General features: G+C 52.9%; 1 protein-coding gene across 5 annotated transcripts in view; it reads left to right on the top strand.

Moving 5' to 3' along the window:
- Window positions 1–11,868, top strand: part of POU6F1 (POU class 6 homeobox 1) — a 28,979-nt gene extending 17,111 nt beyond the window's left edge. For 4 of the 5 annotated variants that reach the window (XM_067009302.1, XM_059082788.2, XM_067009301.1 and 1 more), the window contains 8 exons: window positions 1,101–1,222; window positions 2,114–2,339; window positions 2,864–3,117; window positions 3,742–3,870; window positions 4,717–4,920; window positions 7,570–7,711; window positions 8,277–8,445; window positions 9,562–11,868. In XM_067009302.1, coding sequence (XP_066865403.1) covers window positions 1,101–1,222; window positions 2,114–2,339; window positions 2,864–3,117; window positions 3,742–3,870; window positions 4,717–4,920; window positions 7,570–7,711; window positions 8,277–8,445; window positions 9,562–9,907 — 1,592 coding nt within the window. In that variant the 3' untranslated portion in view covers window positions 9,908–11,868. The remainder of the gene's footprint in view (window positions 1–1,100; window positions 1,223–2,113; window positions 2,340–2,863; window positions 3,118–3,741; window positions 3,871–4,716; window positions 4,921–7,569; window positions 7,712–8,276; window positions 8,446–9,561) is intronic. The other variant, XM_059082790.2, reaches the window with a different exon arrangement.
- The last annotated feature ends 3,505 nt before the right edge of the window (window positions 11,869–15,373 follow it).

The following is a 15,373-nucleotide window of genomic DNA, read 5'->3' as shown; positions in this document are numbered from 1 at the left end:
GGTTGGTGCCTTTCCAGATTAAAACACAGGCTGGGAATGCAGGCTTGGAAGGTTATCTAGTTCAGTGGTTCCCACTTTGTCTGTGTGCTGTATCACAAGGGAGCTTAAAAGCAAACGAGAGAGATGAAATGTTCCTGGCCTCCACTCCTGGACATTCTGACTCAGTAGGCCTAGACTAGGGCCTGGAAACCTATACCCAGTCAGTATTTAGAAGCCACTGGTGTGATGAATTGGGAGATTGGGATTGACATATATACACTAATATGTAAGAAATGGATAACTAATGAGAACCTGCTGTATTAAAAAAAAAAATTAAAAAAAAAAGAAACCACTGATCTGGTCGAACACACAACACCTAGATTCTCTTTAATGTCTCACCATATATTAAATAATAACCCCTCTCCGCATTGTTTTGTGGCTTTAAAGAGGTTTCCTGGCACGGGTCCCAGTACCTAACTAAATCCAGGTGGCAAGAGGAAGCTCTCACCTGGGTGAAAAGTTCCAATGCATGGGAAGTTCCTTTAGAACTTCCTGGAAGCTGCTCACCCAGACTTCAGACCTCAGGGAATGGCAAGAAGAAAAGCTGCCTGGCCTGGAGAGCCCCTGTAATCCTGAGTGTGGCCAAGACATGTCACTTCCAAGACTTCACCCTACAGGAGTCCTGCCCCTTCCCCAAGCCAGCACCTGCATCCAAAAAGTAGCCTGAAGGTAGGGTGAACAATGATCCAGTTGCTGGATGAGCCAGTCAATCCCATTGATTCTAGCTCCTCCTCTCCCTGACACATGTTCCTTTCTCCTACTGATTATGTGATAGGTCCTAGCATCCTACAGAGCCAGGAGATGAGAGACTGATACCCAGCTGTGCCTGGGTCTGCATTTTCTTCATCCACATGTGGGAAGAGGGTGGCCTACCTTCCAGGTCTGGCACAGGGTCCTCCAGCCTCCTATTCTCACTACCCGTAGCTTTTGGGAAGCTGCCTCCGTGGGCCAGGGAAGGCCAGTGATTGGCTCGGGTTATGCAGAAATACAACGTAGGGCTGAGGTTGTCACACTCATCCAGGCTCACTCCTTGTCCCTCTTTCTCCCAATGCCACTTGAAGTGAAGTCACTCCCGGGGATGCCTCCGAGCCCTGCCCCTGCCGTTGCCACCTTCAGCCAAGCCCCATGCCAGCCTCAGGCATCGCAGACCCTGACGCCACTGGCTGTACAAGCTGCCCCCCAGGTAAGGGCCACCCCAGGGAGCTGGACAGAGGGCAGTGGGCAGGAGCAAGGCATGGGATAGCTAACATGGGCTGGCCATGGGATCTGGGAACTTCATGAGGCAGGACAGGGAAGGGGCTGTGGCTTGAAGGGAGGGAATCTCCTACTAGGTACCCCTGGCCTCTCCCCTGCCCCAGATCAGGCCCCCTGAGAAAAGTAGATCTGCATTTGCCAGGTAATCTCCTTGGGTCCAGGAAGGATTATAGAGATTACATTAACTCCTTCAAGTCATCTAATGACTAAGTGGGTGAATACCCTTGTCAGCCCCTCTAGGGGATGCCTAGAAGAGTTAATGGATTTTGGGTCCTCATTTAGAGCCAGGGGCAGCCTCAGCTCAGTGAGAAGCGGTCTCCAGGGGCCTCCAGGCATGCTGAGCTCCCTGTGACCTTTCACTGCAAGCACAGTTCTCCAAGGCATCCATCAGGATTGTCCTCCATCAGAACTTCCCGGAGGCCCCTGCGGGTCTTGACCACTTGGTTCCACCAGCCCCTGCCCCCTGCTTCCTGGCCACAAAGCATTGGTCCTGTGGACAAGGGCCTGGGGAAGGCTTGGGAGGCGCCAGACCGTGGTGGGAGAGGCCTGTGACCCTTTCTGGTCCTTGAGCAGGGCTAGGCCCTGTCCCTGATACGGGCTGCTTCTCTGAAGGCGGGATAGTCCAGTCCAGGTGCCCCCTCGGGCGGGGTGGGGCCTCCAGCTAGGGCTTGTCTCTTCCCCGCCCTCACGTGGCCTTTTCCCAGTGCCCTCAGAATGCTTTGTGTGTGCTCAGCTGGGTCTGAGAGACCCAGTGTTTGCGCTGTCAATGTTGATTTTTTTATTTTTTCTTTTCTTTCTGAAATCTCGTTTGCTTTTGCAGGTCTTGACTCAGGAAAACTTAGCCACAGTTCTGACAGGAGTTATGGTTCCAGCAGGGGCAGTTACTCAACCTCTTCTTATCCCCATCAGTATTGCAGGTCAAGTGGCTGGTCAGCAGGGGCTGGCCGTGTGGACAATTCCTACAGCAACCGTGGCTGCCCTCCCAGGACTGACCGCTGCTTCTCCCACGGGGGGAGTTTTCAAGCCACCTTTAGCCGGTCTCCAAGGTAACGGCAACTCTCCCCAGGACTGCACCAGGCTCCCCACCACCTTACACTACCATCCCTGCACGTGTGCTTGCCATGTTGGACTCCAAACCCTCGGCCCTGCGCCAGGGCGACAGCCCTGGAGTCTGCATCTGGTGTCCCAGGCACCCAGCCACAGAGCTGCTGCACCACCTCGGGACTCTAGGCCATGGCACCGTGCTGGCCCAGCAGGCCTCTCTTCCTTCAGCCAACTGTCTGAGACTACCCCTCCCCCCCTACGCCAGAACTCACCCCGTGACCAGCCTCCCGAGAAGGACTGCAAGAAGATTCAACTTCTGGTTTTGAATCTACACCTCTCCAGGCCCACGGGAGGGGGGATGAGAGAAGTTGGCATGTGCTGCCCCCGGCCAAGATCAAGTGAATCACAGCTGCCTGTCGCCCCTGCCCCAACCCCCCCTCGTTCTCGTGCCAGATCCCTTGGGATTGGAACCTCCCTGGGCTACGGCTCGACATTTGAGCACCTCTGTCTCTGCCTTGCTCCATAGCAGCTGCCGTGCTGAACGCCGCTCTCCCGGCACCTGTACAAGCTGCCCCACCGGCCCAGGCCTCCTCGCCCACCCGGCCCCGACCGCCAGCCCAGCCCCAGACGCTGATCCAGACCCAGCCGCTGCTGCAGACCACACCTGCCATTCTGCCGCAGCCCACTGCTGCCACCGCAACTGCCCCCACCCCCAAGCCAGTGGACAGCCCCCCACAGATCACCGTTCAGCCTGCAGGCTTCGCATTTAGCCCAGGAATCGTAAGCTGCTGCCCTCGCCGGGGGCTAAACGGGGATGGACCGAATCTCTGGCCAAGGGTGAACCTGACCCTTCCCTTGGGGGAGGAAGGAGGTGGAGGACCAGCCCCCTGAACACGGCTCTCTTCCAACACTTCGGCAGAGATAGGCTCCTTCTGAGGCCTTGCCCTGCAGCTGCCAGCCCATCCGTCCCAGACAAGAGCAGACAACCTCTGCCAAGAGCGCTGGGCATATCCTCCAGAACCTGAACCACTGGACCAGCCTTGGAGGGTGGGATGATGTCTGGGGATTGCAAACTTGTGAGCTGTCGCTAAGGTGGAGCTAGAGGCTGTTAGATGTGACTAGAGTCACATCAGCCCCTCCAGTCTGGCCTTTCTACTCTCCCAGGGCTAGCCCGAAAGATCAGCCAGAGTTACTCCTCCATGACTGCGACCCCACCCTTCCCTGCTCACCCCTTGCAGCCCCTGGCCCTGGACACTGTTCAGCTGGTGGACTTGGGCCTGCAGCCCACATTTACATCTACCCAGCATCCATACCCCCCGCCCCGGTACCCTCAGCCCTCTTCCCTCTGCCTTGGGCTCTTTCTCGCCCCATCGCCTCTGAGCAAGGCTCTTCCTCCACCCACAGATCAGTGCTGCTTCCCTCGGGGGACAGACCCAGATCCTGGGCTCCCTCACTACAACTCCGGTCATTGCCAACGCCGTTCCCAGCATGCCGGGGATCAGCAGTCAGATCCTCACCAACGCTCAGGGACAGGCAAGTGGTCAAAGCCAGGCTGAGGGGTGGGGACTGGTGGAGATGCTGGCTGTGGAGGAGGGGCAGGACTTGGGTTGAGGGTCATAGGAACTCAACTAGGGTGACAAGCTGCTGTTCGTACGTCTTGTGTGACAGCTCTTTGCCGATGCTGAGACCAGGCAGGTGTATAGCCCCCTTCCAGCCCTGGTGGTACTCACTCTAGCTGGGGGTTTTTGTTTATGGAGCACTCACTTTGTGACCAGCCTCTGTGCTAGGTGCTTTCTCATACATTATCCCACTTCTTTTTGAGAACACACCTACTGGGTGGAGATTCCCCCCACCCCCCAACCCCGTACGCGGGCCTCTCACTGTTGTGGCCTCTCCCGTTGCAGAGCACAGGCTCCGGACACGCAGGCCCAGCGGCCATGGCTCACGGGCCCAGCCGCTCTGCGGCATGTGGGATCTTCCCGGACCGGGGCACGAACCCGTGTCCCCTGCATCGGCAGGTGGACCCTCAACCACTGCGCCACCAGGGAAGCCCTGGGTGGAGATTTTTATTCCCGTTTTACAGGGGAGAAGGCTGAGGTTCAGAGAAATTAAGCCGCACTGTTAAAATGTGGCAGAGCAGGGATTCACCTCCAGATCTGTCTGAATGCACATGCAGACCTACTCCTGCCCCGCCACGGCTCTGGAGAAAGAATAAAGGAAGCGGCCCCTAGAGTGTGAATCCTTCACTTTTCTTGTGAGGAAACAGGCCCAGAGGGGTTAAGTGATTTGTCTAAGTCCCCTCCTGCCAATGTGGGGATTTGGGTTGGGAGTGGACCTGGATGCTGCCCTCACACTTGGGGTCCCTATGTTTCCTCCCAGGTTATTGGAACACTTCCGTGGGTAGTGAACTCGGCTAGCATGGCGGCCCCAGCACCAGCCCAAAGCCTGCAGGTCCAGGCTGTGACCCCGCAGCTGTTGTTGAACGCCCAGGGCCAGGTGATCGCAGCCCTGGCCAGCAGCCCCCTGCCTTCTCCCATGGCTGTCCGGAAGCCAAGCACTCCTGAGTCCCCCGCTAAGAGTGAGGTACAAGGGCTGGGTTGGGGGATGGGGGCAGGCAGTGCTGTCTGGCATGGGTGGCCTCCCTGCAGGCTGTGAGCAGGGCAACACTATTTTCTGAAGGCCCTGGGAAAGCAGGGCACCTCCCTAAAGCGGGGGGAGGTTCCAGGGTAGAAGGTCCACATGAGTCCACGCATTCTCTGCCTGGGAAAACAGCACCACCGTCCCCCGACCCCTTACCTACACACACACCGAACATGTGTATATGTGCCCTCAGAGGTCAATAGCACTCTGAGAAAGCCAGACAGGGGTGGTCAAAGTCAACTGGGCCTTGGTCAGCTCCAGGGTGAACAAATCGCTAGAAAGGCCCTGGGAGGTTCGTTCTGTACCTTCTCCCTCTTCACCCCTTCATCCCTCCACCCCTCCGCCCTGCACTGTGGCATTGATTATTCATTTATGTGTTCATTCTAGGAGCAGTTTTTGAGTGCCTACTGTATTCCAGGTGCTGAAGATGTAGAGATGAATGAGATGCCCTTCCTAACCTTAGGTAGCCCAGCGTCAGAGACAGTTATAAGTCAGCGTGACAACGGCTATGTTAGGGGCAGGATAAGGTGCTTTGGGAACCCAGAGAAGGGAGCTCTCAGCACACTGGGGGCTTTGACAAGGCTTCGGAGAGTAGGGCACTGAACTAATCTAAAGGGATGAGTTGGATGAGAGAGTATTCTACCTCCACGGAATTGCAGGAAGCACAGTGTGCCAGAGCAGGGGTTCTCAAACGTGAGTGTGCCGCAGAACCACCTGGAGGGCTTGCTGGGATGCAGATTCCCGGGCCCCACCCCAGAGCCTCTGATTTAGTAGGTCTGAAGTGGCATCCAAGAATTCACATCTCTAACAAGTTAGTGGTATGTAGCTTCCCATCTTCACTGAATAACCTCTTAGCCTCATCTATAAAATGGAGGTGATAAGAGTACCAACTTCAGAAGGTTATGAATGTTAAAGGATAGATTACACATCAGGCTCTCTGGTACACAGAGAGCACTTGAAAAAGGGTGCTTTTATTGTCATCACTAATATTAGGTAGTGGGGAGTCGCGGGAGGGTTTTGAGCAGGGAAGTGGCTGATTAGATTTGCATTTAAAGAATCCCCTCCATTATCCAGGTGGAGCCAAGAATCGTGGTGAGACTTGAGTCATCGTCCCTGTTAGGAGACAGCTTAAACAATTCTAGCCAGAGACAAGGAGCTCTGAACAAGGCCCTGGGGATGACGAGGGAATGACTTGAAGCTACCAGGAGGTAGAATTCAGGGAACAGGACCCATCCTAAAGAAATCTGCACTTTCAGGAAGCTTTAAAAAAAACCATACTAAAAATACTAATTTCGTATATTTATAGTTTCTCCTGATTATAAATTCGATACATGTTATTTATAAAAATTCCAACATTATGTGTGATGTCAAAAAGTAAAAATCCCTTCTAACTCTACTTCCAGAGATGACTTCTGTCGACAGTTTGCTTTATATGCCTCAAGATTTTTTTTTTTCCCGCGAAATTCATATGTCTTTTTAAAGGAATTATTCCATAAAAACTGTTTTTCACCTTACTTATTTTTCTTTCACTTAGCACTGTGACTCAGAGCTCTTTCCATGGCAGCAGTTAAGAGATAAACCTTATTCTTTGTCATGGCTGCACAGTATCTTAATGTAGAGAGGTCCCAGAAGTCATTTGCCATTTCCCTATTAATGGATATTTGGGGCCTGGAGGCTCTAGAATCAGGTTCAGGTTTCTCCTTTGAGGGCAGAGATTTGAGAGCAGTTATCTCAAGGGCGGACACTTGTTGGGGCTTTGACCAGGTGTGCTGAACCTTTCTGAGCCTCTGACCTTCCCGGGTCATAGGCAGCAACAAGGCTCCGGCTTGGTGGGGCACGTTCTATGCTTATTTTGGAGGTCATTATCATTGGGTGGGTGCTAATGCGTAGCTTCTAGTCTTGCTTTTTGATGGGGCACAGGTAGGAGTGTGCTGGGTGAGTGAGGATTCCATGCCCACTTTTTAAAAAAATTTTTTTTAATTTTTTTTTTGTGATACGCGGGCCTCTCACTGTTGTGGCCTCTCCCGTTGTGGAGCACAGGCTCCGGACGCGCAGGCTCAGCGGCCATGGCTCACGGGCCCAGCCGCTCTGCGGCATGTGGGATCTTCCCGGACCGGGGCACGAACCCGTGTCCCCTGCATCGGCAGGCGGATTCTCAACCACTGCGCCACCAGGGAAGCCCCATGCCCACTTTTTAAAAAAATTTATTTATTTATTTATTTATTTTTGGCTGCGTTGGGTCTTCGTTGCTGCGCGCGGGCTTCCTCTAGTTGCAGCGAGCGGGGGCTACTCTTCGTTGCGGTGCGCAGGCTTCTCATCACGGTGGCTTCTCTTGTTGCGGAGCACAGGCTCTAGGTGCATGGGCTTCAGTAGCTGTGGCTCGTGGGCTCAGTTGCTCCACGGGCATGTGGGATCTTCCCAGACCAGGGCTCGAACCCGTGTCCCCTGCATTGGCAGCCGGATTCTTAACCACTGCGCCACCAGGGAAGTCCCTCCATGCCCACTTTTGCCCTGCCTCTGGCCCCACCAGAGACAACACCCCCATGAAACAGGCAGGCGGGCAGCGGGGTTTGTTGGTTCTTCTCCTCGCAGGTGCAGCCCATCCAGCCCCCGGCAGCCATGCCCCAGCCAGCAGTGGTCATCGCCAGCCCAGCCCCAGCGGCCAAGCCAGCTGCCTCTGTTCCCATCCCGATCACCTGCTCAGAGACCCCTACTGTCAGCCAGCTGGTATCCAGTAAGTGGCTTCTAGAGAAGGTTGTGGAGAAGGGGAGAGGCATTTATTTGGACACGCTGACCTCATTAGATGACGCTCTCCTTAATAAACTTCCTGGAGTCCACAGGGGAAGGGCACAGGCCCATTGCCAGGAATTGGCTTTCTTATTCTGTGGAGCTGGTTTCTAAGCATGATGATGGTGGAGGCTGCTTAGCCAGCTGTCTGGCTGCTTCTCTGAGAAGCCGAGCCATTGGCTGTCTCCCCTATGGTCTCTAACCCAGTATTTGAGGAATGTGGATGGCCAACAGGTGTGCTTGGGGCCAGGCTGGGGAGAATGGGGGAGGATCAACAGTTAGAGGTGGAAGAACTTGAAAATAGGCCTGTACCTCTATACACATTGGTCCTGGCCCCTTACCCCCAATTATTATTTGTCTTGGGGACAGGGGTGATGAGGGTCTTAAGGGTACATAGGCCTTTTGTCAAATGTCCTTATCCCTCACTACAGCACCAGGCTAGGCCAATGGGCAAGATAAGCAGTGATGATTGTCTGTCTTACACACACCCCTGCCCCCTTCCTCTGGCCTAGAGCCACATACCCCGAGTCTGGATGAGGACGGGATCAACTTAGAAGAGATCCGGGAGTTTGCCAAGAACTTTAAGATCCGGCGGCTATCCCTGGGCCTCACACAGACCCAGGTGGGTCAGGCTCTGACCGCGACGGAAGGCCCAGCCTACAGCCAGTCAGCCATCTGCCGGTGAGTAAGGCTGCCTTGGACAAGGTCAGGGCACTCACAGGGGCCCAGGTATCTGGCCCTTTTCTATATTCTCCCTGGCTTCTGCCCTCTTCCGGACAAAGAAAGCTGTTCTAAGGGTACACATGAACACCGAGAGTAGCCAAAGTCTTTCTGGGGGCCCTCTGAAGTTTAGCCCCAAATCCTGTCTTTTTTGGGAAAGCCAGGATCCTAATCCATTTAGGAATCCTAGAGGGACAGGAGTACAGCTTCTGAAATTAGTCACAAAAGTGAGAACTTCAGTTCTGGCTTGGTTCTCAATTATAACCCACTGTCACCCCCATCATGCTCCCATCTCCCCCTCTTTTGAGGCATGACTATAAAGTGATGTAGCTGATTTTTCTGTGTGCAAGCGTACAGACTGGTGCTGGTGCCGGTGTTAAAGGAGGGGTAGGGAATTCCCTGCCGGTCTAGTGGTTAGGACACTGCTAGGGGCCCAGTTTCGATCCCTGTTCGGGGAACTGAGATCCCGCAAGCCACGTTACATGGCCAAAAACAAACAAACAAACAAACAAACAAAAGAAATGAAGGATAGCCGAGGGTTTCAGACACGAAAAAACACACGGTTCAGGGATGGCCAAAAGGTTTCATCTGCCTGCCAATTCTATAGATTAGACTACAGTGACTATTAGACTACCGTGCCATGTTGGAAATTCTGTAATCACATCCGGTCTCAGCCAGAAAGAGTATTCTGACTTAGAGATGCTGCAGTTGGAGGAGGGCAGTACTTACAGCATCCGTCTGGCATCTCTGGAGGCCTCTCAAGATGACTCCTTAAAGGACCCCCCCCCATGTGGATATGAAAGTTCTGGAATGGTGCTCATTAAAACAGTTGCCCTGTTATCATCGCACTACTGAACCGAGGCCATGGGAATGGTCTCCCTGTTATGACCTGGGATACAGGACAGTCTGAGGAGTCTGGGCTTGGCTGAGCCAGGGCGTTTTAGTGGAGGTGGTGGGGGGAACACTGAGCACAGCCCCACCAGCCCCAAGAGGACAGCCCCTGGGGGACAGCGCTCACGCCTGGTGTGGGGAGTAGGACACTCTCACTGTTCCTTCCTGGGCTTGGGTCACCTACAGGTTTGAGAAGCTGGACATCACGCCCAAGAGTGCGCAGAAGCTGAAGCCAGTGCTGGAGAAGTGGCTGAATGAAGCCGAACTCCGGAACCAGGAAGGCCAGCAGAACCTGATGGAGTTTGTGGGAGGTGAGCCCTCCAAGAAACGCAAGCGCCGCACCTCCTTTACCCCCCAGGCCATAGAGGCTCTTAATGCCTACTTCGAGAAGAACCCGCTGCCCACAGGCCAGGAGATCACCGAGATTGCTAAGGAGCTCAACTACGACCGGGAGGTCGTGCGGGTCTGGTTCTGCAACCGGCGCCAGACGCTCAAGAACACCAGCAAGCTGAATGTCTTTCAGATCCCTTAGGGCTGAGCCCCCAGCCCTGTGTTCCAGCACTTTGTACCTTCCCTTGGCACCCCGGCTGCAGCCACCACCCTGCGGCGTCTGTCATTCTGCCACGCGTGGCTGTGTTTGTCCTGGGTCGTGAGACTACACTGTGTGCCTGTGTTTCAGCCCCAGCCCCCTCCCCCTCCCCCCATGTCATCCACATCCTGGGGAGGGCAGTGGGGCGGGCCCTCCTGAGGCCCCCAGGCTTGGGGATGGTCACGCCAAGGGCGGGGATTTGTGGTGTCACTTGAAGAAGCACTTTGCTAATGTGGTTTTTGAAGGGTGAATTCTGGTTGGGAACCAGAAACTCCCCTCTCTGGGGCAGGGCTGCAGCAGCCTCTGAGGACCACTGGCCATTAGCTCTTGTTTTCGACGGCATTCTCTCTCCACTCTCCCTCCTCCTTTGCTCCTCTGGCAGGTACAGCGGCTAGTCCAGCCGGAAAACACAGCCTCACACACCCCCTGTCCCCCGCCCTCTGCCTGCGGGTACACTGTCCCCTGAAAGAACCCAACACATACAATTCTGAAAAGGGTGATGTGCTGCTCAGAAGGTCAGATGCCATGTCTGCCTCGACCTCAAGGTCAGAAGGTTTTCACAGCCCTGGGGCCAGAACATGTGATCTCCTCTCCCATCTCTCCCTGGTTCCTTTGGGAGGGTGGAAAATTGCCCTAAAATGGAACCTTTTCTTTTGTAAATCATGTTGGAAGGAAGCAACAGTGAACTCTAGCTGTCCTGGAGTTGACCTGGGTCTATAGCAGGTTGGGAATTTAGTAAATAAGGCCATCCTCCCAGATTTTAATCTGATCTCTGTCCGTGGCCATCTCCACATCAGAATGGTGTGGTTAAGAGAGCTTGCAGCCTGGAAAATCCCCCGGCCCAGCTAAGCAGGCACTGGGGGGGGGGGGGGGGTGCGGAATGAGGAAAGGAATGCTGACTCTCTCTTGTCCTCACACTCACCGTCCCCCCAAGTCCGGGCCCTTCTCAGAGCAGCAAATTAAACAAGAAGCCAGACAGCAAGGCCCTGGGGAACAAAAGCCAAGATCCAGAAAGAGCTGATGGCAGCCCTGGAAGGTCTCTGTGGAAAGTGATTTAACTCTAATTTTCTTTGGAACTTGAAGTCTTGGATACTGGAGGAGAAATCTAACTTTGTCCAGAGTCTTAGACCACGTGTTTGTGTAAGCAATCCCCCCAGTGAGCTTCTGAGCTAAGAATACCCCTGGAGCAGGCTGGGTTTTGCCTTCAGAGCGGGTAGCTATGGTACATTGGGGGTTGGCATCTCATCCAAGCTGTTAAGTGAGTTTCCCAGCCTCACTGTGGCTGGGCCTCCCCTGGAATTCAGTAGGGGATCAGGAGAGCACTGCAAGGTTTGCTGAGATGAGCCCAGACTTGCTGTGTAGACTAGACTTAAAGGGTCCCACACAAGTCACAGGGGTCAGCAGCCCCCTCCTTTCACAACTCCTGTCCTCACAGAGCCAGGTATCTAGGTCTCTACAATAAACCCTGAAGGAGAGACTGCCAGGCGAGGGCACATCACCATCTCTGTCGGACACTGGTGCAGAGCCTAGCCTCGCTTCCTCTGGTATGCTGTGTTTCCTTTCCTGCCTGCAGCTGCCCCCTCCCAGGCCCTACAAAGCCAGTGTGGCCGCCCTCTTGGTAGCTCTGCCAGTGAGAGGGCAGCTGTGTGTCCAATGGCCCGCTCCCGCCTACCCCACGCCACTGCATCCTGACCAACCAAACGCGCTCCAGTGTGGTGGAGGATGAGGAAGCAGGTGGGCACCTTGTCTGCCCCAGCCTCCCAGGAGAGACTACGTCTCCAAGGGTAAGGCTCCACACTGAAGTTCAGGGGTATCAGCCTGTCTCAGTGAGATGACAAGCTCACTTGAGAGGGGTGTTGTAAACAAGTTTTCAGTAAGAATAAAGTAGTGCCAGAGTTTGTAAAGGATTCAATCACTTATAGTTCAATAAGTTAGACAGATATGGGTTTTTACCCTCAAGCCCTTGTGTTCAGAGATGCTTTCTTTTTTAGGAGAGACAAGTGGGTCATGGAAGTGGGTCGTGGCTGGTGCCCTGGGAGTAGCATATAACCCAGGGCGTGTCCGTGGCAGTGGATATGCAGGAGGACACCATCTGTCCTGTGTCAAACGGCAGGAAAAAGCTGATGAACTGCTGCTCTAAATTAGGCCTGGCCATGCTTTCTTAGCTCCTCCCACATCTAAATGTGTCTTCCCAAGGCTGGGCTAGAACTAGAAGCATTTTTTCCTCTGCTGGAATGACGGTTGGTCTTTCAGAGGAACAAGTCCAGGGGCAGAATGTTTGCAGGCTGAATTCCCCAGGCAGGGGGGTACAGGATGTCCCTGAAGTGTGCCCAAACCAGAGCTCACCAGCCTGATCTCTGCTCTTGTCCTCCTACCACAGGGCCCCTGGAAAGCAGCGATGGCCCTGAGGTGGGTTTTTTGTTTTGTTTATATTTTTGTTTTGAGTAGCATCAGGCTCTGAAGGGAGTTGATATCAATTTTGTTTTGAAAGCACCTCTCTGGTTATCAGCCAGATCTCAGTGGCTCCTTTACCATGGAAAGGCAGGAGAGGGCAGAAATGGCTTAACTGTTTGCATGTGTTTTGTTTGTTATTGTTTCAAAGACCAAACCTTTCTATGGCTTAATGAATTGGCTGGGGCCTTTGACCCTGCACTAATCAAGGCATTTTATCCAGGTGGGGTCCAGGGAAAGAATTCAGCCACATGGGTTAAGGAACCCATTTGACTTTGGAATGAGAGACCCTGACATTTTTGTGTCCTTGGAAATCCAATCACCTTCCTATGCCTAGATTCCCTTCCTGTCTCCTAGGCCAGGCTCTGATGCTGAGGTTCTAACTGATCCCGGACATGGGACAAAGTCTGCTGAGAGCTGGAGTGAGGGGTGAGGAGGGGAGAATGGGGGAGAAGCACTTGATGTAGTTGTGTGGAATAAACAGTATTTTTTCTTTTGTACTGGTCTGCTTGTTTCTCTTCTACCTCTCAGGGTGATGTGAGGGAATCAGTGTCAGAGACCAGGGGAGGAGCTGGCTTTGCTGTCAGAGTTTGTGGCCTGGAAAATCCCATTGCAAGTGGATAAGGATCAGTGCCCTGAACTCCTTCCCCGCCCAGGCCCTCCAGCCAGGTCTCTCCCCATGGGGTGCAGGGTCAGGGGGATGTGCCCTTTCTCTTTCTAGACCGCCCCCTGATACCTAGGATCCCACAATTCCCTGCCAAGCCCACTTTCTAACCCCTCTTCCGCAGGTCCTGAAAATAGATTGTGCTGTTGGTGTACACACTCCTGGCCCAAGAGGTGACCAAGAGGCAGCTGTTTGTCAGAAAGCTGGGTGGATGGAGCTTGGCTATGCAGGCTGGATGCCTATACATATACACAAAGCCCTTTGCAATGTGAGGGGGCGCTGCGAGGGGGAAGAGAAGACAGGCTGCAGGCTGGGGGCCAGGACTGGGGCACATTCTAGCACAGAACTTCAAGGAGTCTTAGAAGTCCAAATTCAAACCTGGCCTTCCTGGTCATTATGAAGGTATGCTTATCATGATAGGAGGTGAGAACAGTCACAATTAGGCTGATTATGCTTTATAAAAATTTAGATATATGGTAAATGAGTCTTCCTTTGTGCTTTTCCCCAGGCCTGCAAATGTTATGGGCAGGCCTGCCACCTGAGCTCAGGGCTGGGAGAGCATGGCTGTAAAAAGGGTCTCTCCCTCCTAGGAGTAGAGTTCATGCCATGCTCCCCTGCAACGCTCCCTCCCCTCTGCCCTCCTTGGTATTGATGAGGTCTCGGGCTACATAATCTAAACTGGTGAGAACAAGGTATCACCTTTGATTCCACCCAACCAGCATTCCTGAGCCAGGCACCGTGCTGGGTTCTAGATCATGCTCCACCCCCCTCCCCAACCCAAGGGACAAGAGATGTCTAAGACTCTGACTTCAGGCTTGGGGATCAGAGGAGCTTTACAGCACTCAACATAATGAACCCCAAAATGACACAGAAGCCAGCACTTACCCCTGCATAGATCTCACAACCCTAATATTGGCTGTCCACACTAGACTGCAACCCCTCAGGACCGAGGCCAAGGGCACAGAGCAGGTGCTTGATAAATATCAGTTAGATGACTGAATGCATGTTTACCCTCCTTTTCAAGGAAACAATAAGAGCTGAGTCCCTGACTTCAAGCTACTGGGAGAAAGCAGGTACAGAGGCTTTAGCATTAGCGCTGCAAGGTTTGGACTGTGATATGGGAGTGAATGGAATCTGGGCGGCAACTGGTCCTGAATGGAGAGAGGCATCTCCCAACAGCTCCCAGCAGAAGAGTCAGTGGAAGCTGTTAACCACTGGCTCAGACCAGTTTGAGTATGGTTCCTGGCAAACTGTCCCAGGAAGGCTTTAAAGGAAGAGGGGTGGGTTTGTGGAGCGACTGCAGTTTCTATTCCCAAGTCTGGGATGTTCCTCTGGGCTTCTGAACCCAACTCCAATGAGTGTGTGTGCAGGCTTCCCCACACCAAAAAGCATTTCTCAGGCACTAGCAGTGTGTCTGAGAACTCAGTTCAATTCTGACATTACCTGCCCAGAGATGGCATCAGATTCCACAGGTAAAGGGCTCAGTCCCAAAAGACTGCCCTATACTTCAGATGCCTTTTCTCTCAACTGCAGGGTCCATCAAAAAAGCCAGACTGGGCCTCAAAGACTTGCTGTCTGGAGTGTAGGAAGATGTGAAGAGTTAAAACTAGATAGTCACACATGAAAAGATGCTCAACATCACTAATTATTAGAGAAGTGCAAATTAAAACTACAGTAAGGTATCACCTCACACAGGTCAGAATGGCCATCACCAAAAAATCTACAAACAATAAATACTGGAGAGCGTGTGGAGTAAAGGAAACCCTCCTACACTGTTGGTGGGAACGTAAATTGGTACAACCATTATGGAGAACAGTATGGAGTTTCCTTAAAAAACTAACCATATGATCCAGCAATCCCACTCCTGGGCATATACCTGGAGAAAACCATAATTTGAAAAGATGCATGCACCCCAATGTTCATTGCAGCACTATTTACAATAGCCAGGGCATGGAAGCAACCTAAATCTCCATCAACAGAGGAATGGATAAATAAGATGTGGTACATATATACAATGGAATATTACTCAGCCATAAAAAAGAACAAAATAATGCCATTTGCAGCAACATGGAGGGACCTAGAGATTGTCATCCTGAGTGAAGTAAGTCAGACACAGAAAGACAAATATCATATGATATTACTTATGTGGAATCTAAAAAAAAAGGGTACAAATGAACTTATTTACAAAACAGAAGTAGAGTCACGGATGTAGGAAAAAAACTTATGGTTCCCAGGGGATAAGGGGGGGAGGGATAAATTGGGAGATTGGGATTGACATATACACACTGCTACAT

Source organism: Kogia breviceps, chromosome 12 (assembly GCF_026419965.1).
Source record: "Kogia breviceps isolate mKogBre1 chromosome 12, mKogBre1 haplotype 1, whole genome shotgun sequence".
Classification (NCBI taxonomy): Eukaryota; Metazoa; Chordata; class Mammalia; order Artiodactyla; family Physeteridae; genus Kogia; species Kogia breviceps.
The sequence above is the reverse complement of the archived record's forward strand: the minus strand, read 5'-3'. Positions and strand labels throughout refer to the sequence as shown.